At 36.0% G+C, this 22,004-nt stretch overlaps 1 protein-coding gene across 5 annotated transcripts in view; it reads right to left on the reverse strand.

The window, feature by feature from the left end:
- The window catches only part of ABHD18 (abhydrolase domain containing 18), a 51,650-nt gene that overhangs the window by 11,631 nt on the left and 18,015 nt on the right, over window positions 1–22,004 (reverse strand). For 3 of the 5 annotated variants that reach the window (XM_088021043.1, XM_088021044.1, XM_088021045.1), the window contains exons 5-10: window positions 14,179–14,257; window positions 13,988–14,074; window positions 12,259–12,284; window positions 4,946–5,084; window positions 2,826–2,915; window positions 2,064–2,165 (exon numbers count right to left, since the gene is read on the reverse strand). In XM_088021043.1, the coding sequence (XP_087877169.1) occupies window positions 2,064–2,165; window positions 2,826–2,915; window positions 4,946–5,084; window positions 12,259–12,284; window positions 13,988–14,074; window positions 14,179–14,257 (523 nt within the window). Of the gene's footprint in view, window positions 1–2,063; window positions 2,166–2,825; window positions 2,916–4,945; window positions 5,085–12,258; window positions 12,285–13,571; window positions 13,715–13,987; window positions 14,075–14,178; window positions 14,258–22,004 lie in introns of those variants that run through there. The other 2 variants (XM_028102307.2, XM_088021046.1) reach the window with 2 other exon arrangements.

Below are 22,004 nucleotides of genomic sequence, written 5' to 3' on the forward strand. Positions count from 1 at the left end.
CTGTTTAGATGATCTGTCCATTGCAGTGAGTGGGGTGTTAAAAGTCCCCTACTATTATTGTAGTATTATTGATGTGTGTCTTTGATTTTGTTATTAATTGGCTTATGTAACAGGCTGTTCCCATGTTAGGGGCATAAATATTTACAATTGTTAGATCTTCCTGTTGGATAGACCCTTTAATTATGATACAGTGTCCTTCCTCATCTCTTATTACACTCTTTGGTTTAAAATCTAGTTTGTCTGAAAGAAGGATTGGCACCCCAGCTTTCCTTTGATGTCCATTAGCATGATAAATGGTTTTCCATCCCCTCACTTTAAATCTGGAGGTGTCTTTGGGTCTAAAATGAGTCTCTTGCAGACAGCGTATTGATGGGTCTTGCTTTTTTTAATCTAATCTGATACCTGTGTCTTTTGATTGGGGCATTTAGCCCATTTACATTCAGAGTAACTACTGAACGATATGAATTTAGTGCCATTGTTATACCTATAAAGCCACTGTTTCTATATATTGTCTTTGTTCCTTTCTGGTCTGTGTTACTTTTGGGCTCTTTTCATTTAAAGGATCCCTTTTAATATTTCTTGTAGGGCTGGTTTGGTGATCACCATTCTTTTAGTTTCTGTTTGTCCTGGAAGCTTTTTTACTCCTATTCTGAATGACATCCTAGCTGGATAAAGTATTCTTGGCTGCATATTTTCTCATTTAGCACCCTGAATACACCATGCCAGTCCTTTCTGGCCCGCCAGTTCTCTGTGGATAGGTCTTGCCTTTGTAGGTTACAGACCTCTTACTCTGAGCTGCTTTCAGGATTTTCTCTTTGTCTCTGAGATTTGCAAGTTTCACTATTATATGCTGGGGTGTTGAACTATTTTTATTGATAATAGGTGTTGACCTATTTTTATTGATTTTGAGGGGGTTCTCTCCGCCTCCTAGGTTTTGATGCCTGTTTCCTTCCCCAAATTGGGGAAGTTCTCCACTATAATTTGCTCCAATATATCTTCTGCACTCCCTCCTCTCTCTTTCCTCTTCTGGGATCCCAATTATTCTAAAATTGTTTCACTTTATGGTATCACTTATCTCTCAAATTCTCCCCTCATGATCCAGTAGTTTATCTTTTTCTCAGCTTCTATAGTCTCCATTGTTTGGTCTTATATGTCACTAATTCTCTCTTCTGCCTCATTTATCCTAGCAGTTAGAGCCTCCATTTTTTATTGCATCTCATTAACAGCCTTTTTTTATTTTGACTTGATTAGATTTTAGTTCTTTTAGTTCTCCAGAAAGGGATCCTTTAGTGTTTATTAAAGCCCAGCTAGTATCTTTATAATCAGTATTCTGTACTCTATTTCTGACATCTTACTTATATCTATTGATTAGGTCCCTGGCAGTCAGTACTGCCTCTTGTTCTCTTTTTGAGGTGAGTTTTTCCATTTTGTCATCCTTGCAGAAAGTGGTTGCTTTTCTATTTGTAGAATTGCAGCTATTCTTTTCTTAGATCACCAGTTGAGTTCACAGGTGTTCAAAACGATTTGATAGGTATCTAGCTGAATTCCTGGGACCAGACAAAACCAAGGTCTCCTATTCCCCTGCCATCCTGGACTATCTGGGTGGTCACTTTCTTTCTTTCTTTTTTTTAATCTTTTAAACATTTATTTATTTATTTTTTAATGGTTTTATTTATTTATTTGGTAGAGAGAAAGAGAGAGTGAGAGTGCACAAGCAGGGGGAGCGGCAGAGGCAGACGGAGAAGCAGGCTCCCTGATGAGCAGAGAGCCCGACACGGGGCTCAATCCCAGGACCCCGGGATCATGACCTGAGTCAAAGGCAGACACTTAACTGACTGAGCCATCCAGGTACCCCTAGGCGGTCAATTTCTGTTCAATTGGTATGAGCCATACATTTGCACTGCATGATTTTTTATACCTATGTTTTATTTTAAAATGAAGAATCTTAAAAACTAAAAAGTATGACTGCTTTTTAACAAATTTGTGATTCTTTTAAAAAATCTGAATCATTAAACACAATCAACTTTTCCCCCCAATGTTATGCAGAGATTAAAAATACTTACTCCACAGTATTCAAGCATGTGAATAATTTCTTCTTCATAAACTGTCTGTGTGTAATACTGCTTTTCTAGCTCCCTCCAATTAATCGATTTACTTAGCACACCCTGAAATAACAAACTATGTTAAGATCAAATCACTCCATAAAACATTTTGTCCAATAATTTTAATTATTAGTGTGCAGAAAAGAGTAAACATAGCAGGCTTGAAACTTCCTATCTTTGAAAGCCCTGCTTGCAATGTTGGCCCTTGATTAGAATCTGGGAACTTGACTAATAAACAGTTCCTAACCCCAATATACAATTTTCTAAATGACAAAGTGGGTCACTGCGCCCAAACTGCTTGTACAATGTAGTTTCTGCTGACTAGGTACTTTCCATCTGGAATTTTCGTACATGTGAGACAGAGGGTGCCTAAATGATTGACTCCTGATAAGCCTGGGCTGCCAGGCTCAACTGAGTTTCACTGATGGACATTTCACACATGCTATCACAACCCACTGCTGGACGAATTAAACACATCCTGTGAAATTCCAATGGAAGGTTGTGCCTGATTTCCTCTGGATTTTGCCCCATGTGCCTTTTCCCTTTGCTGATTCTGTATTGTATCCTTTTGATATCATAAGTCTTAGTCATGAATCAGACTATATGGTAAGTCCTGTGATACCTTCTAGAGAATCAGCAAACCTGGAGGTGGTTTTGGGAACCCCCAAAACAACTTTAATTATATATATATAGCTATCTAAAATTAATTGCAATTAAAATTACCGTAGTGAAGACCCCAGATGCTGTGGACCAAGACAGACATGGAATCAATGGCATGGGCTTAGGCCAGTTGGATACTGCTAAGGAAGCCATCTGCAATATGTTTAACAGTCAGTTAGAGAGCTTCTGTTTAAATTTCTATTCATTAAAATGAAAAGTATTTGATATTAAGAAGTAGTCTGGGTAGTAATTGGTGAGATAAGGTATGAACACAAAATCTCTAAATACTTGGGGTATCTGGCTGGCTCAGTCAGTAGAACACAGGACTCTTGACCTCGGGGTTGTAAGTTCGAGCCCCACGTTGGGTATAGAGATTACTTAAAAATAAAATCTTAAAAAAAAAAATCTCTAAATGCTCCTGAGAATGTCTAGCAACCTTCTGAAACTCCCCAAATCACAAATTCAACGACATATAACTTCCCCCTTAGAAAATAATTAAAGTACGTTGGAGAATTTTAAGTAATCTCAAGACCCTTCATAGAGAACTACTTTCTACTGGATAAATACAGAGCAAACAAGCTGAAATGTAGATGCTGGGCAGCAGGCTGATCATATTCATTACCTAAATGACTTGCTCAGGGACAGCAAAATCATAACTATAAAACCTCAGACCTTTGGGGCTGACTGAAAAATGCCAAGAATTTGGTGAACTACAAACAGATTATATAAGTGATATAAAGTAATGTAATATGTGTGTTTAGAAAAGGGAAAAGTTATTTTTGGTTAGAGGAATGAGAGAAGGCTTCATGAACTGGCTGTCTTTCAGGGGAAATGAAAGATGAGATCTTGTCTTCCATTTAAAGAAGACAGTATGATCAAAGGCAAGATGATGAAAAAGTGCAAAGGCAGGTAGGAAAACGGCCAATATACTTTAGTTTGTCTGGTCAATAGGGCATATGTAGCCAATGGGGTGGGAGAGATAGTTAGGTCTGGAAAGACTGGACAGTATCAGATTAGAGTTCCCTTTTGCTCTGTATATAATGGGGAATTAACAAAGCGGTCTGAGCAAAGGAGCAGCACTGTCAAAGAAGTAATTCAAGGAAGCTAAAATAATAGTTTATAGGACTGATCAGAAGCAGGTAAGACCTGCGGTGGGGAAACCAGTATAGGAAGTAATTCAGGTGAAAGTTATAAGACCCCGATCTAGGTCATAAAAATAGAAACACTAATAGGTAGGAAAAGAAATCCTTTCCACCCTTCAAGTTCACGGTGTAATAATTTTTTCGAATTTTAATCAGTTTTTGAACTTAATTTTACAATTCAAATGACTTACAAAAATCTTGTTTCTTTCGAAATGTCCTGAGTGGCTAATATGTCCAGGTAACAAACTAGAGCATATTTACGAGCCCTTACTGAACCAACTGCTTCATGGAGAGAACAAACTGCTAAACAAGTAATCACAGTGCAGTGAAATAAGCACTAATGAGAGATGAAGTACAGTCTGGGGTTAGGCTGGGAGTCAGGAAGAGCTCCTCATAGGAAGTAAGCTCTGGATTGGAACCAGGAGGGCAAACTGCTATTTTGGCTAGGAATGAGAGGGCCCGTGAGGGATGCTAGCACCTAGCATAGCTACAGCCCAGTGCAATAATAGCAAGCCTTTGGCAGGTTTTAAGTAGGAGAGAACACAGATGAGATTTAGGAAAAGCACTCTAGTTATGGTGTGGAGAAAAACTTAGAAGAAGATTAACTAGAGAAAAGATGAGACACAGAGAAACCAATTAGGAGGCTGTTTTAGTACACTCTAGAAGACAAAGTAAAATAGGTTGGGGACCCTGGCGATAGAGATAAGAGATAAATGAAAAGTATTTTCCAAATTCGTTATCTTTACCAATTTAACAGCATATTTATACTTGAGATATGAAAAGTTAAGTTTTATAAAAATCAACTTTTAATAAAATATTAAGTCTAATATCTGAGCTATACCTGTGAAATAAGTAGTACAATCAATGTCTACATAAATCATACCAAAAAAATCATTATAATTGGAATAAAAGTTTGAAACCTGTTTCTGCTTTTGCCAAAACTAAAATTCCATACCTAAAGTAAATTTTTAAAATAACTACATTCTCTAGATTTTATGAACATAATCACAATTAAATATCAGTTGAAATCAAAAGGCTTACATGTCCTCCCATGGATATTCCGGTCATTCCTAGAGGTCCATAACCCTCTCTCTCTAGCCAGTGCAAGAGAGCTGCAGATTCTAAAACAAGAGCTCCTCCCATCACAAAAAGGTCAGACACGTTTTTTAAGCTGGACCTTCTAGCCTCACAAGACAAAAGAGAAAATTATTTATGTATTTACATTTTAACATATGCAAATTTACAACAGGCAGCCAGACTTCATGTTTTTCTTTTAAAGGACGAGTTATCTAAGTAAAATAATGGAATAAATTGATGGAATTAGAGTGCTAACATTATTCTACAATTAATTAAAACTTATTTTTAAGAGCTACAAATGTTTATTGAATTTCAATTATTTAACTATTTTGAAGCCCAGGAAATAATATTTATTTGATAGCACTTAAAAAAACTGTTAAAGGGGCGCCTGGGTGGCTCAGTCGTTAAGCGTCTGCCTTCCACTCCAGTCATGGCCCCAGGGTTCTGGGACCGAGCCCCGCGTCAGGTTCCCTGTTTGGCGGGAAGCCTGCTTCTCCCTCTCCCACTCCCCCTGCTTGTGTTCCCTCTCTCGCTGTGCCTCTCTGTCAAATAAATAAATAAAAAATCTTAAAAAAAAAACTGTTAAAAAAAACAATTCATAGTTGTCCCTCCTATTATTACAATAGAACTTAAAGCATAAAAATTTTTAAAAAGCAATGTAAAAGAATTTAACCTAATACTCATGTATTTCCAAAATCTTAAATATGTTGCTTGTTTCCGCAAAATACACAATTTATGAATATAATCAACCAGAAAATTTTTTTTAAATTGTAGTATAATTAACATACATCATATTAGTTTCATACACACACACACTACTCAGTGCTCACCATGGTAATCGTAGTCACCATCTGTCACTATATAATGTTATTATAATATTCTTGACTATGTTCCCCATGTTGTACTTTTCATATCCATGACTTATTTATTTTATAATTAAAAGTTGGTTGGAAAAGTAATTTTTTATAAAAATACATGTTTTGATTAACTTAAAGACCAATTCAACTAGAATTTCCTGTCTTTAGAAATTAATTTTACATATAAATACATTTCCTTAGAAGTGTACTTAAATGATCTTTTTTTGGGGGGGTGCCTGGGTGGCTCAGTCGTTGGGTGTCTGCCTTCGGCTCAGGTCACGATCCCAGGGTCTTGGGATCAAGCCCCACATCAGGCTTCCTGCTCCGCGGGAAGCCTGCTTCTCCCTCCTCCACTCCCCCGCTTGTGTTCCCTCTCTTGCTGTGTCTCTGTCAAATAAATAAAAAATCTTAAAAAACAAACAAATAAATAATAGAAATCAAAAGCTAGAAGTGATCAAACTCAGTAAGGAAGGGATGTCAAAAACTGAGATAGGCCAAAAGCTAGGCCTCATGCAGCAAACAGTTAGCCAAGTTGTAAATGCAAAGGAAAAGTTCTTGAAGGAAATTAAAAGTACTACTCCAGTAAACCCACAAAATAGAAAGCAAAATAGTCTTCTTGCCGATGCAGAGAAAGTTTTACTGGTCTGGAGAGAAAATCGAAACAGCCATAACATTCCCTTAAGCCAAAGCCTATTCCAGAGGAAGGCCCTACCTCTCTTCAATTCTATGAAGGCTGAGGAGGAGGTGAGGAAGCTGCAGAACAGTTTGAAGCTAAAAGAGGTTGCTTCGGGTGCCTGCATGGCTCAGTTGGTTAAGCTGCTGCCTTGGGTTCAGGTCATGATCCCAGGGTCCTGGGATCAAGTCCTGCATCCGGGTCCCTGCTGCTCTGTGGGGAGTCTGCTTCTCCCTCTCCCTCTACCTATCACTCCCCCTGCCTGTGTGTGTTCTGTCAAATAAATAAATAAAATCTTAAAAAAAAAATAAGAGGTTGCTTCATGAGGTTTAAGAAAGGAAGGGATCAGAACACCTGGGTGGCTCCATTGGTTAAGCGACCAACTCTTGATTTCAGCTCAGGTCATGAATGCAGGGTCCCTAGATTAAGCCTCACTTCAGGCTCCACACTCAGCAGGGAGTCTACTTGAGATTCTCTCTCTCTCCCTCTGCTCCCTCCCCCACTCTCGCACACTCTCTATAAAATAAATCGTAAAAAAAAAAAAGAAAAGAAAGGAAGCCATCTCCATAACATAAAAGTGCAAGCTGAAGCAGTAAGTGCTGATGTGGAAGCTACAGCCAAGTTATCCAGAAGATCTAGCTAAGATAATTAATGAGGGGGGCTACACTTAAACAACAGATTTTATTTATTTATTTATTTATTTATCTATTTATTTATTTATTTAATTTGAGAGAGAGAGAGAGAGCAGGCAAGTGGAGGGAGGGGGAGAGGGAGGAGAGAATCCTTAAGCAGACTCCCCACAGCGTGCGGAGCCTGACGCAGGGCTCGATCCCATGACCCTGAGATCATGACCTGAGCCAAAATCAGAAGTCAGACGCTTAACCAATTGAGCCACCAAATCCAACAATAGATTTTTTCTTTTTTTTTAAGATTTTATTTATTCATTTGACAGAGAGAGAGAGAGGGAGGGAGATTGAGCACAAGCAGGGTGAGCAGCAGAGGGAGAGGGAGAAGCAGGCTCCCTGCTGAGCAGGGAGGCAGACGCGGGGCTCGATCCCAGGACCCTGGGAACATGACCCGAACAGAAGGCAGATACCCAACTGACCAAGCCACCAAGACGCCCCTCAACAACAGATTTTCAATATTGAAAAACAGCATTCTGTTGGAAGAAGATGCCATCTAGGGCTTTCATAGCTAGAGAGGAGATGTCAATGCCTGGCTTCAAAGCTTCAAAGGAGGGGCTGACTGTCTTGTTAGGGGCTAATGCAGCTGGTGTCTTTTAAGTTGAAGCCAGGACTCATTTACCATTTCAAAAATCCTAGAGCTCTTAAGAATTATGCTAAATCTACTATGCCTTCCTCTATAAATGGAACAAAGCTTAGATGACAGTGCATCTGTTGACAACATGGTAACAGAATATTTTAAGCCCACTGTTGAGATCTACTTGCTCAGAAAAAGACTCCTTCCAAAACATGACTGCACTGCACTGCACTGACTATGCACTTGGTCACCCAAGAGCTCTGATGGGATGTACAACAAGATTAATATTTTCAGGCCTGCTAACACAACATCCATTCTACAGTCCATGGGTAAAGGAATAATTTTTACTTTCAAGTCTTATTATTTAAGAACTGCATTTCATAAGGCTATAGCTACCATAGATAGTGACTCCTCTGATGGATCTGGACAAAGCCAATTGAAAATTTTCTGGAAAGGGGTCACCATTCTAGATACCAGTAAGATCACTTGTGATTCACAGGAAGAGGTCAAAATATCAACATTCACAGAAGTTTGGAAGAATTTGATTCCAACCCTCATGGATGACTTTGACTTTCAGTGGAGTAAGTAACAGCAGATGTGGTAGAAATAGCAAAGGAACTAGAATTAGAAGTAAAGCCTGAGGATGAGACTGAATTGTTGCAATCTCATGATAAACCTTTAATGGACGAGGAATTGCTTCTTACGGATGAGCAAAGAAAATGCTTTCTTGAGATGGAATCTAAACTTGGTGAAGATGCTGTGAAAATTGCTGAATGACAACAAAGGATTTAGAATATTACATAAACTTAGTTGATAAATCAGTGGCAGGGTTTGGGAGGATGGACTCCCAATTTTGGAAGTTCTATTGTGGGTAAAAATGCTATGAAACAGCATCACGTGCTTCAGAGAAATTGTGAAAGGAAGAGTAAATTGATGTGGCAAACTTCATTATTGTTTTAAGAAATTACCACAGCCACCCAACCTTCAGTAACCACCACCCTGATCAGTCAGCAGCCATAAACATTGAGGCAAGACCCTCCACCAGCAAAGATAATGCCTTGCTGAAAGCTCTGATAATGGTTAGCATTTTTTAGCAATAAAGCTTATTTTATTTTATTTTATTGAAGTATAGTTGATACACAATGTTACATTAGTTTCAGGTGTACAACATAGTGAGTTGACAAGCCCATATGTTATACTATGCACACAAGTGTAGCTACCATCTGTCACCATAGAGTGCTATTACAATACCACTGACTATATTCCCTATGCTGTACCTTTTATTCCTATGACTTATTCACTCCATAACTCGGAGTAATAAAATATATTTTTTTAAAGATCCATTTATTTATTTTACTGAGAGAGAGATGGGGGGCAGCAGGAGATGGAGAACGGCAGACTCCCTACTGAGCAGGGAGCCCAGATACAGGGCTTGATCCATGACCCTGAGATCATGACCCAAGCTGAAATCAAGAGTCGGATGCTCAACGACTGAGCCACCCAGGTGCCCCAGCAATAAAATATTTTTAAAGGTATGTACATTGGTTTTTTAGACATAATGCTATTGCACACTTAACAGACTACAGTATAGTGTAAACATAATTTTTATATGCACTGGAAACCAAAAAATTCATTTAAGTTGCTTTATTGCAATATTCCCTTTATTGTGGTGGTCTGCAACTGAACCCACAATATCTCCAAGGTATGCCTGTATAGTGATAAAAAATAATACTATCTTATTACTGAAGTGTCCAAATTAGAATCTATTTTCAAAATTTAGTTCATATAAAGACATACATGATTGGCTTCTGGATGAAACCTTGTCAAGGTTTTTCAACCTCAAAATTTCAAAATTTTCAACAAAAATTCATTTTATTAATGGTTGTTTATTATATGTATATGTAGAGTGATTATGCACAAACATCTAGGTGTCATAAGAATGCCAAGTTGCGAAAAACAGAATTCTGGCCCCCAAAGAGCTTATATCCACTGTTCTACCACATCCTCTCAGAGCTCTAAGTTCCATAAGGCAGAATTTATGGAAACTCTGTCAAAACAGATCATATATGTACTTCCTCATAAAAGAGCCCATGTATCCTTATATTTGTTTCTTATCATCATTCCAATTTTCTACTTATTATCACATAATTCCCCTGATTATTTATTTTGGCCTGGTATGGAAGTTTGAATTCTCAGGTACACCTCAGTTTGCTCTTTTATATAAAAGTTACTGATGTGGGGTTCTGGGACAGTAGTTATTTATAACAGTGGACCCAGTTTCAAAATGTTTAAGCACTGAAAATAGGCATAAGATGCCTTTTAAAAAGAGATAAAAAATAATTGTTCATTATTTAAATTGCAAGCCATTTCTTACAACGAATTATTTGAAAAAAATCAAATACTATATTTCTTGGATATATGATATGTGATAGAATATTTTATAAACATGATTCTCACATCAATTCTGTATGGAAGAAATTATATAGTATTTCCACTTCATAAATGAGGTAGGTAACAGATACTTAGACCAAGGTCATACAATTATTAAATGGCAAGTTACGATTGCAACCTATGTCTGTGTGACTCCAAAGTCAAAGACTTTCCATTAAACCCATGCTGCCTCTAACTACAACTCAATAAACTCTTTTGGGTTTTTAAGCACCAATAAACAGGGTAAAAATGACATACCTAGTTCTGAATTCAGAACTGGGTTCCAGGGTAAGAATTCTTTTTTTTTTTTTTTAAAGATTTTATTTACTTATTTGTGTGAGAGAGAGCACAAGCAGAGGGAGAAGCAGGCAGAGGGAGAAACAGGTTCCCTGCCAAGTAAGGAGCCTGATGTAGGACTTGATCCCAGGACCCTGGAATCACGACCTGAGCCAAAGGCAGACGCTTAACCAACTGAGCCACCCAGGCATCCCCAGAGTAAGAATTCTTTAACTATTTAGCTTGGACATTAATTTTCACATTTCACAAAGTTTATTCTTTTATATATGTATGTGTGTGTGTATAACTTATACATATATATGTATGCATATATATATATTTATTTATTAATTTATTTTTTAAGTAGGCTCCAAGCCCAGCATGGAGCCCAATGCAGGGCTTGAACTCAAACTCAGAACCCTGAGATCAAGACCTGAGCTGAGATCAGGATTCAGACACTTAACAGACTAAGCCACCCAGGTGCCCCTCACTAAGTTTATTCTAAACTATCCTTCATAGGATATAGGTTTGCTTCCAATGTACCCCACTTTCATCTATATCTCTTCCATGTCATAACCACATAGAACATGTGACTTCTAAATCTACCTCTCCAGAACTTTCCAACTCCCTACTTAACTTCACCTGCAGATCTAACAGACATCACTAATTTAACACATGCAAGTCAGAACTTTTGATTTCTTACCAACAATATTCATAATTTATCAACAAGTCTTATTTCAACTTCTAAATTATATCTCAAATCCATTAGAACTTCTTTCCATTTCCACTGCCACTATCTTAAAGTTGCTTTTTTTCCCCTGCATTATTGCAATAGCTTCCTATTTAATTTTTCTGCTGCTACTCTTGTCCCAGTAAGCCAAAATGAGCCTTTAAAAGCACAAATCAGATCATTCCTCTGCTTAAAGTCTTCCAAAGATTTCCAACTGCATTGACAGTAAAATTCAAAGCACATGGCTCTTCATAAATCTGGCCGTTGCCCTCATTTCTGCCCTCATCTTATAATACTCTCCCACCTCATGCTTATATCAGGCTTTTCATTTATTCGTCCTTCTCTGAGGCTTCCTCCAGGTCTTCACCTTGGTGGCTCCTTCCCAAGATGTCATGTCCTCATATCTAATACTTTTCCAACTCTGCACTTACCCTCTATTATTCTTTACTTGATTTCCCTGCTTTATTTTCTTCATGGCATTGGTAAATATCCAAAATCATCTTACTTATTTTTACCTATCTTCCATCCTAGAATATAAGCTCTATGACAGTAAGGACCTTGTCTTTTTGTTGCTATCTTCCCAGTGTCTTAGATCAGACATTTATTGAATGAATCAAAACCAAACACAATATATAGATTATGGAAATGCAAAAAAATCGCCTTCAAAGTTCATCATTTTGAAAGACCAAAAAGAGATTATCTTTAGATTACCCATACCATAAATTCTAAGAATAAAGAGTGGTGTTTAATTTTATGAAGTAAATGTACTTTAAGAAGGAAAATGTTTTAACATTTCTTCAGTTACTATTTTATAAATAAAACATATCTTCCATCAGTCTATTAAAAATTTCTTATTTATCTCTTTATCAAACATGTTAAGTGAAAAAGCTTAAAATAAAAATAAGTCAACATTCCTACTACAGTTTTATAACAGAATTTTTCCCCAAATAATATTTGCTTGTTAAATTTAGAAATGATTAACTGAAGACTAACAAAAATTTTAATTTAATTTGGTATAAAGACTACAAAAGTGAGGGTGATATATACTTACATTTGGTCCTTGGGCTTCCTGCAGCCATTTAAAAATGTGGGTCAAAGAGAAAGTTTTAAAATAATTAAATAATGTGTCTAAAAACACATGAACTTAAGCAAAATAGTTACATTTGAACACAATTTGATACTGAAATAACTATTTTCTAGTTATCTCAAATACGCTGTTGAGTCCTCAGGGTTTTCAACTTATTTTTTTTCTTTTTAAAAAACAGCTTTATTGATATCACATACCATACAATTCACCCATTTTAAGGGTACAGTTTAATATGTTTAGTATATCCAAAGGGTTGTGCAATCTTCAACTTAATTTTGTAAATGAAGTTTTTTTTTCATTTTTATATGTTGATTATAGAAAATCTAGAAAATACAGAAAAGCATATTAGAAGAAAAACTACTTCATCTACAGACAACCATATTAATATTTTGGTGTAGTTCCAGTATTTTTTCCTTATGCAGTTTTTTTTAATGGATTTTGTTTTTAGGTTTTTCTGTCATACCACAGAGTTTTGTTTCCTATTTTTGCACTGTACTTTTCATAAATTACTGTAAACCTAACCATTAAAATTTACCGAATGTTTGTTATTTACCAGGCACCATTCTAGACAGTATTAAGTACTTAATACTAGGAGTAACTTCAGAGATTATTCCCATTTACCAACAAAAAAATTGAAGTTTAAAGGTTAAGTAACACATCTGAGGTCATACAGATACTAAAGTGGTAGAGCCAAAAACATAACCAACTGCATAATATTCTAATATTATGAGCCACAATTTACTCAACTTTTTCTATTATTAGACATTTAAGCTATTCCTAATGTCTTACTATCATAAATAAAGCTATATAAATATCTTTTTTGTTTTCTATCACTTTCTCTTTTCTTAGTTTTCTTTTTTTTTTTAAGAGATGGGGGCAGGGGAGAGGGAGAGGGAGAGAGAGAATCTTAAGCAGGCTCCACGCCCAGCGCCTAAGCCCAATGCAGGACTCAACCTTACAACCGTGAGATCATGACCTAAGCCAAAATCCAGTCATCCACTTAACTGACTGAGCCACCCAGGCGCTGCTCTTTTCTTAGTATTTTATCCTTAGAATAAATTTCCAAGAATCAAAATCACTGTCAAGGGACATAAAATTTTTTAAGGCTCCTGTTACAGATGGTAAAAATGCTTTCCCAAAGGATTAAACTGGTTTTCACAGCCATTAATAATAAGAATGCCTATTTTTTTTTTTTTTTTACAATAGCCTCACAACTATTGTGTTTTATTTTTTAAATCTTTGGTAATGTTGCTTTAACTTTACATTTCTCTTATTACCAGCAACGCTGAACATTTCTTTATATCTGTGCATCACTTTCGTTTCTTCTTCTGGGAATAGTCTGACGTCATCTTGAAAGTTAAGTTAAGTACTGTTCTAAACCTCAACTGATGACTTAAATGTAAATGCATTTAAAACATGAGGGTTTCCTTAATAGCAAACATTTGACTTAATATTAAAATCCAGCATAAGTTTTATAAGAAAAAGATGTACAATTTATCTTTATTATACAGTAGAACCATAATCCCTATTGTTTTTTTAAAGGCATGAAACAATTTTTCACTCTTGCTTCTTAAATATTTTCTGAACTGACAACTAAATTTAACTGGTTTAGAAAAGCTGGTTACTATCATTCCTTTTGATGACTAAATCTATTAATCAATAAATGAAAGATTTCTAGGTATCACAAAAGGATATAATAAGGGTTTTCTAACAACAAAGAAGCCATTCGGGCTTCTTTAATCATAGGACGAGCCATTAGTGTTCGTCGTCTCCAGTAATGCTAAGGAAAGAAAAGATGGCATACTTAAAGAATATAATAACCACATCTGTGTTACACAATATGTTAACAAATTAGGGATTAAGGCATTATAATAAGAGTCTTACATGATCTCCTGTTCCAGCAAGATGAATGCATACAGGTTTATATTTGCTGTTCCATTCTTTAGGAACAATAAGTTGGAACCTATTTAAAATAAAACAGATCTGTGAAATTCTCTTTAAAAGGTTTTTTAACACAAACTTTCAAATTTGTAAAAGTTACATAATTAAATTATTTGGGAGAAAAGATCATTCAGAATTTTGACATAAAAATTATGATTAATTAATGTTTGCACAAAGGCAACTAAGATATAAATTTGCTTTGTGTTAGCATATTAAAACATTCAGTACAATATAAAACATAGAATTTATTGTAATCATTTTTACCTTGTTCAATACCACTTTATAAATGCATAATGAAGTATTCTTATTTTGCCGAGATATTAATATATATGAGTAAGTCTTAGAAAAAAACAACTCTTTAGATAGCTCTGCTTCTTCTCGTTGTAGGAATAATGCTTAGTTGTACAAGCTGTTAATGTATCAATAAAATAGTTTGTTATCAATTTTGTTTTTCAATTTGGAGTGTAAAAGCAATCCACGGCAGAAAAAAAGTTTTCTCTATTTGTCATCTTCGTACTATAGTATTTCGCCTTTCATTTAATATTTTTTTCCTATAGAACTTTTTAATTGTTATAAAATACATATAACAAAATTTTCCATTTTAACCTTTTTTAAGTTGTATGGTTCAGTGGCATTAAGTACATTTACGTTGTTGTGCAACAATCAACACCATTCATAACTTCATCATAAATGATAAAGTTCACCATTCAAGAACTTTATCTTCCCAAACTGACTTACTTGTCTTTTTAATTTCCTTAGCAGATGTTTTAGAATTATTATCATAGTATAATATTACACTTGGTCAGCTCAAAGTTTGACCTTAGGTAGCTGCATTCTCAGGCAACATAAACCTCAATTCTGAGCTTATTTTGCTTGGACAGGGGACAATATCCCTAGTTATCTGTTATCAATAAATTATTTAATACAGAACATAGACAAGTACATTTAGAAGGGTTCAATGGTTATTTCTGTTTTGTGCTCATGGCAACTAACTCTTAATTTTTATTCTCATAAAACTAGCAATGTTAACAACTCTGCTTTGTTTTGCATTCTCAGAACTATCCTGCTTCTTGATATTTTGGTGATTTGTGGGAAATGAAAACATTTAAAAATGTTTTCCATAGAATGCTGGATATCGCTGCTATTTTTTCTTCCTTCTGTCCCATAGCAGTGCATATAGAGGCTTCATTATGGAGAATAGCTTTAAATTAATAGAAATCTTTTATCACAGTAATAATGACCACTTGTTCAGCAGACGCTCATTAATTAGTCTGTCTGCTCTTATTATAGTATCTTCTCAGAGTATCTTCCAGTGCCCCATGATAAATGGGTATAGTTCATGTGAGCTTCTCTGCTAGAGTTGATTGGAAGCCTGGAGTAGGCCAAATTAGGGCAATAAGATTTGTTCTTTTGGTAATCTGGAAGTAAGACAGACTCTAGATTCTGTTGAGCTTTTGGACATGAAAGCTTTGCAGAGGTGTGGTAGCTATTTTTTGTCAGTTGCATGAGAAACAGAGAAAGCTAACCTACCCACAGAGAAATGACATGGGTCATAAAGCAGAGATAAGAGACCATGAAGCATGCAAGAAAAGGAAGTAGGTGAAGTATCTATATAGATCTTAATGGCTTCCCATTTTCAGCTTCTAAAATCTCTTTTTAAAAAATAACATAAACATATATTATTAGTTTAAGGTGTGTAACATAATGATTTGATATATGTATATATTGTGAAATGATCACAACAAGAAGTTTATTTAACATCCATCACCACACATAGTTACAAAATTCTTTTTATTTGTGATAACTTTTTTTAAGATCTTACTTTCATATGATCTCACTGATATGTGGAATTTAAGAAACAAGGCAGAGGATCATACGGGAAGAGAGGAAAAAATGAAACGAGACGAAACCAGAGAAGGAGACAAACCATAAGAGACTCTTATTAATCTTAGGAAACAGACGGTTGCTGGAGGGGACGGGGGTAGGGGGATGGGGTAGCAGGGTGATGGACACTGGGGAAGGTATGTGTTGTAATGAGCACTGGGTATTATATAAGATTGCTGAATCACAAACCTGTACTCCTGAAACAATACATTATATATTAATTAATTGAATTTAAATTAAAAAAAGAAAAAATATATATAAAATAAAATGAAATAAAAAAAGATCTACTCTCATAGCAATTTTCAAATATACAATATTTAGATTAACTATAGTCACCATGCTGTTATTACATCCTCAAGACTTATCTATTTTATAACTGGAAGTTTGTACCTTTTGACCACTTTCTCCCATTTCACCCACCACCCCCACCACCTCCAACTCTGGCAACTACCAGTCTGTTCTCTGTATCTATGAGTTCAAGGTTGTTGTTTTAGATTCTACATATAAGTGAGATCATATGGTATTCATCTTTCTCTGTCTGACTTATTTCACTTAGCATAATGGTCTCAAGGTCCATCCATGTAATTGCAAATGGGAGAATTTCCTTCTTTTTTTTGTCTGGATGATACTGCACTCTCTATATATATACCACTTCTTTATCCTTTTATCCACTGACGGACACTAAGGTTGTTTCCATGCTTTAGCTATTATAAATAATGCTGCAATGAACATAGGAGTACAGGTATCTTCCCAAGTTAACATTCTTATTTCCTTCAAATAAATATCCAGAAGTGGAATGGCTGGATCATATGGTAGTTCTACTTTAAATTTTGAGGAACTTCCATAGTGTTTCCCATAGTGGCTATAGCAATTTACATTCCCACCAACGGTACCCAAGGGTTCCCTTTTCTCCACATCCTCACCAATACTTGTTATCTCTTGTCTTTTAATAATAGCCATTCTAACAGGTGTGAGGTAATATCTCATTGTGGTTTTGCTTCTGGTATTTGGTATTTTGGGGTCTGTTTTTATGCCACACCATTTTCTTGATGGTTAGTGATGTTGAGCACCTTTTCAGGTATCTGTTGACCACATTTATGTCTTCTTTGGAAAATGTCTATTCAGTTCCTCTGCCCATTTTTTTTTAAAGATTCTATTTATTTATTTGACAGAGAGAGACACAGCAAGAGAGGGAACACAGCAGGGGGTGGGAGACGGAGAAGGAGGCTTTCCACTGAGCAGGGAGCCGGATGCGGCGCTCAATTCCAGGACCCCTGGATCATGACCTGAGGCGAAGGCAGACGCTTAATGACTGAGCCACCCAGGCACCCCCCTCTGCCCATTTTTTAATCATTTGTTTTTTGCTATTAAGTTGTATGAGTTTTTTTTAATTTTTTTATTTTTTTAAAGATTTTATTTATTTGACAGAGAGAGTGAGAGAGGGAACACAAGCAGGGGGAGTGGGAAAGGGAGAAGCAGGCCTCCTGCGGAGCAGGGAGCACGATGTGGGGATTGATCCCAGGATCCTGGGATCATGACCTGAGCCGAAGGCAGACACTTGACGACTGAGCCACCTAGGCGCCCCAAGTTGTATGAGTTTTTAAATATATTGGCTCATTTGGTCCTGGGATTGTCGGGCTCCCTGCTCAGTGGAGAGCCTGCTTCTCCCTCTCTCTCTGCCTGCTGCTCTGCCTACTTGTGCTTTCTCTGTGTGTCAAATAAATAAAGAAAAATCTTAAAAATATATATTTTAATATTAACCCCTTATCAGATAAAGGATTTGCCAATATTTTCTCCCATTTCACAGGCTGCCTTTTCATTTTGTTGATGGTCTCCTTCATTGTGCAGAAGCTTTTTAGTTTGATGTAGTTCCAAGTTGTTTATTTTTGCTTTTGTTGCCTTTGCTTTGGTGTCAGATCCATAAAATCAACTCCGAGACTGATGTCAAGGAGGTAACCACCCATATTTTCTTCTAGGAGTTTTATAGTTTCAACATTATGTTCAAGTCTTTACTCCATTTTGAGTTAATTTTCATTTGGTGCAAGATATTGGTCCAGTTTCATTCTTTTGCACGTGACTGTCCAGTCTTTCTAATACCATTTATTGAAGAGATTCTACCCATTGTACATTCTTGGTTCTTCTGTCATAAATTAATTGACCATATACGGTGGGTTTATTTCTGGGCTCTCCATTCTGTTTCATTGATCAATGTGTCTGTTTTTATGCCAATACCATATTCTTTTGACTACTATGGCTTTGTATTATAATAGTTTGAGGTCAGGAAGTGTGATGCCTCCAGATTTGTTCTTACTCAAGATTGCTTTGGCTAGTCAGGTTTTCTTGTGGTTCCATACAAAATTTAAGATCATTTCTTCTATTTCTTTGAAAAATACCATTGGAATTTTGATAGAGATAGCACTGCATCTGCAGATTGCAAACGTATGGACTTTGTAACAATATTAATTCTTCCAATCCATGAGCATGGAGTATCTTTCCATTTATTTGTGTCATCTTCAGTTTCTTTCATCAATGTCTTATAGTTTGCAGCGTACAGGTCCTTTCACCTCCTTGGTTAAACTTATTCTTAGGTATTTTATTCTTCTTCATGCAACTGTAAATAGGATTGTTTTCTAATTTTTCTGAAGGCTTATTAGTGTATAGAAATGCAACTGATTTTTGTATATTGCATTTGTATCTTACAACTTTAGTGAACTTGTTTATTAGTTCTAGCAGGTTTTTGGTGGAGCCTTCAGGCTTTTCTATACATAATATCATGTCATGTGTAAACAGAGTTTTATTTCTTCCTTTCTGATTTGGATGCCTTTCTTTTTCTTGCCTAATTGCTCTGGCTAGGACTTCCAATATTCTGTTGAATAAAAGTGGTAACAGTTTGCATAGTTGTCTTGTTCCTGATATTAGAGGAAAAGATTTTAATTTTTCGCCATTTAGTATGACATTAGCTATGAGCTTGTTAATACATAGCCTTTATTATATTGACATATGTTCCTTCTATAAAAGTTTGTTGAGAGTTTTTATCATAAATGGATGTTGAATTTTGTCAAATGCTTTTCCTATTTCCATTGAGATCAACATATGATTTTTATCCTTCATTTTGTCTATGTGGTATGCCACAGTGATTTGCAGATGTTGAACCATCTTTGTATCCCTGGGATAAATCCCACCTTTTTTTTTTTTTTAAGATTTTATTTATTTATTTGAGAGAGAGAATGAGAAAGAGAGAGCATGAGAGGGGGGAGGGTCAGAGGGAGAAGCAGACTCCCCCCTGAGCAGGGAGCCCAATGTGGGACTCGATTCCAGGACTCCAGGATCATGACCTGAGCCGAAGGCAGTTGCCCAACCAACTGAGCCATCCAGGTGCCCAAATCCCACTTAATCATAGTATATGATCCTTTTTGTGTATTGTTGAATTTGGATTGCTAGTATTTTGTTGGGGATTTTTACATCTATGTTCAGTAGGAATACTGGCTTGTAATTTTCTTTCCTTACGGCTTCCTTGTCTGGTTTTGGTAATAAAGTAATGTTGGCCTCGTAAAATGAATTTAGAAGGTTCCCTCCTCTTCAATTTTTTCAAAGAGTTTGAGAAGGATTATTATTAATTCTTCTTTAAATGTTTGGCAGAATTCACCAATGTAGTCATCTGGTCCTTGACTTGTCTTTTTTGGGAAATTTTTGATTACTGATTAAATCTCCTTATGGGTAATTGGTCTGTTCAGATTTTATATTTCTTCATGATTAAGTCTTGGTAGGTTGCACATTTCTAGGAATTTATCCATTTCTCCTAGGTTATCCAACTGATTGGTGTATAATTATTCACAGTAGTCTCATGATTTTTCCTATTTATGTGATATCAGCTGTAATGGCTCCTCTTTCATTTCTAATTTTACTTGAGACCTCTCTATTTCTTGGTAGCCTAGTTAAAAGTTTATTTTATCTTTTCAAAAACACAACTCTTAGTTTCATTGATCTTTTCTATTATCTTTAGAGTCACTATTTAATTTATTTCATCTCTGATCCATACTAATTCCTTCCTTCTACTAACTTTGGGCTTGGTTTGTTCTTTTTTTAGTTCCTGGTGTAACTCAGGTTGTTTATTTTTATAAAAGTTCTTTTTTTTTAATGTAGGTGTTTATCACTATGAACCTCCCTCTTAGAATTGCTTTTGCTGTACTCCATAAATTTGGGTATGTTGTACTTCCATTATCATTTATCCCAAGGTGTTTTTGATAGATTTTTTTTAATTTTATTTATTTGAGAGAATGAGAGAGAGAGAGAGAGCATGAGAGGGGGCTGGGTCAGAGGGAGAAGCAGACTCCCTGCCGAGCAGGGAGCCCGATGCGGGACTCAATCCTGGGACTCTAGGATCATGACTTGAGCCGAAGGCAGTTGCTTAACCAACTGAGCCACCCAGGCGCCCAATCCCAAGGTGTTTTTGATTTCTCTTTTGATTTCTTCTTTGACCCACTGGTGTTTCAATAGCATGCTGTTTAATCTACACGTATTTGTCAGTTTTCCAGTTTTCTTCTTGTTTCTAGTTTCATACCAATGTGGTTGGAAAAGATGCTAGATATGATTTCAATTTCTTAAATTTGGGGTGCCTGGGGGGCTCAGTCATTAAGCGTCTGCCTTCGGCTCAGGTCATGATCCCAGGGTCCCGTGATCGAGCCCTGCATCAGGCTCCCTGCTCCACAGGAGGCCTGCTTCTCCCTTTCCCACTCCCCCTGCTGTGCTCCCTCTCTTGCTGTCTCTCTCTCTGTCAAATAAATAAATAAAATCTTTAAAAAAATTCTTAAATTAAGATTTGTTTTGTGACTAATGTATGATCTATCCTGGTGAATGCTCCCTGTAAAAGATGCTGTTGGATACAATGTTTTGTGAATGTCTGTTAAGTCCATCTGGTCTAATGGATAGTTTGAGTTCAATGTTTTCTTACTGATTTTCTGTATGGATTAACTATCCATTGTTGCAAGTCAAGTATCAAAGCTTCCTATTGTTATTGTATTGCTGCCTTCAAGTTTGTTAATTTTTTTTTATGTATTTAGTTCCTATGTTGGGTGCATAAATATTTACAAATGTTATATCCTCTCATTAGATTGATCCCTTTATCATTATATAATGACCTTCCTTGTCCCTTACCAATCTTTCTCTTAAAGTCTATTTTGTATGGTATAATATAGCTACCTCTACTTTCTTTTGATTTTCATTTGCATGGAATATCTTTTCCATCCCTTCATTTTCAGTCTGTGTATGTCCTTACATCTGAAGTGAGTCTCTCTTTAGCAGAGAGAGAGAGTAAGCAAGCTCAGCGGGTTATATACTTACCTAAGTATTCTCTACACCCAACGTGGGGCTCAAACTCACGACCTTGAGATCAAGAGTCCCATACTCTTCCAACTGAGCCAGCGAGGTGCCCCTGAAGTGAATCTCTTATAGGCAGCATACAGTTGGGTCCTGTTTTTTAATCCATTCAGGCATTCTAAGTCTTTTGATTAGAGAATTTAGTTGATTTACATTTAAAGTGGTTATTGATAGATATGATTTACTATTGCCATTTTGTTTATTTTTTTCTGATTGTTTTATTATCCTTTTGTTCCTTCTTTTTGTCTCTGTGATTTCATGATTTTCTCTAAGGTACACCTAGATTTATTTCTTTTTTGTTTATCCAGTGGGTTTTAGCTTTGTGGTTCTATCAGGCTTATATAAATCATTTTATATTTATAAATCTATTTTAAGGTGATAACAACTTAAGTTTGAATACATACTATAAAGCTCTATATTTTTATTCTGCCCCAACCCACGTTTAATGGGAGTAATGCCAAATAATGATTGTAATTAATACTAGCAATTCAAAATAACATTGCATTGAT

Source organism: Eumetopias jubatus, unplaced genomic scaffold (assembly GCF_037043125.1).
Source record: "Eumetopias jubatus isolate StellerSeaLion01/CBP00866 unplaced genomic scaffold, mEumJub1_p1.0 scaffold_2, whole genome shotgun sequence".
Lineage (NCBI taxonomy): Eukaryota > Metazoa > Chordata > Mammalia > Carnivora > Otariidae > Eumetopias > Eumetopias jubatus.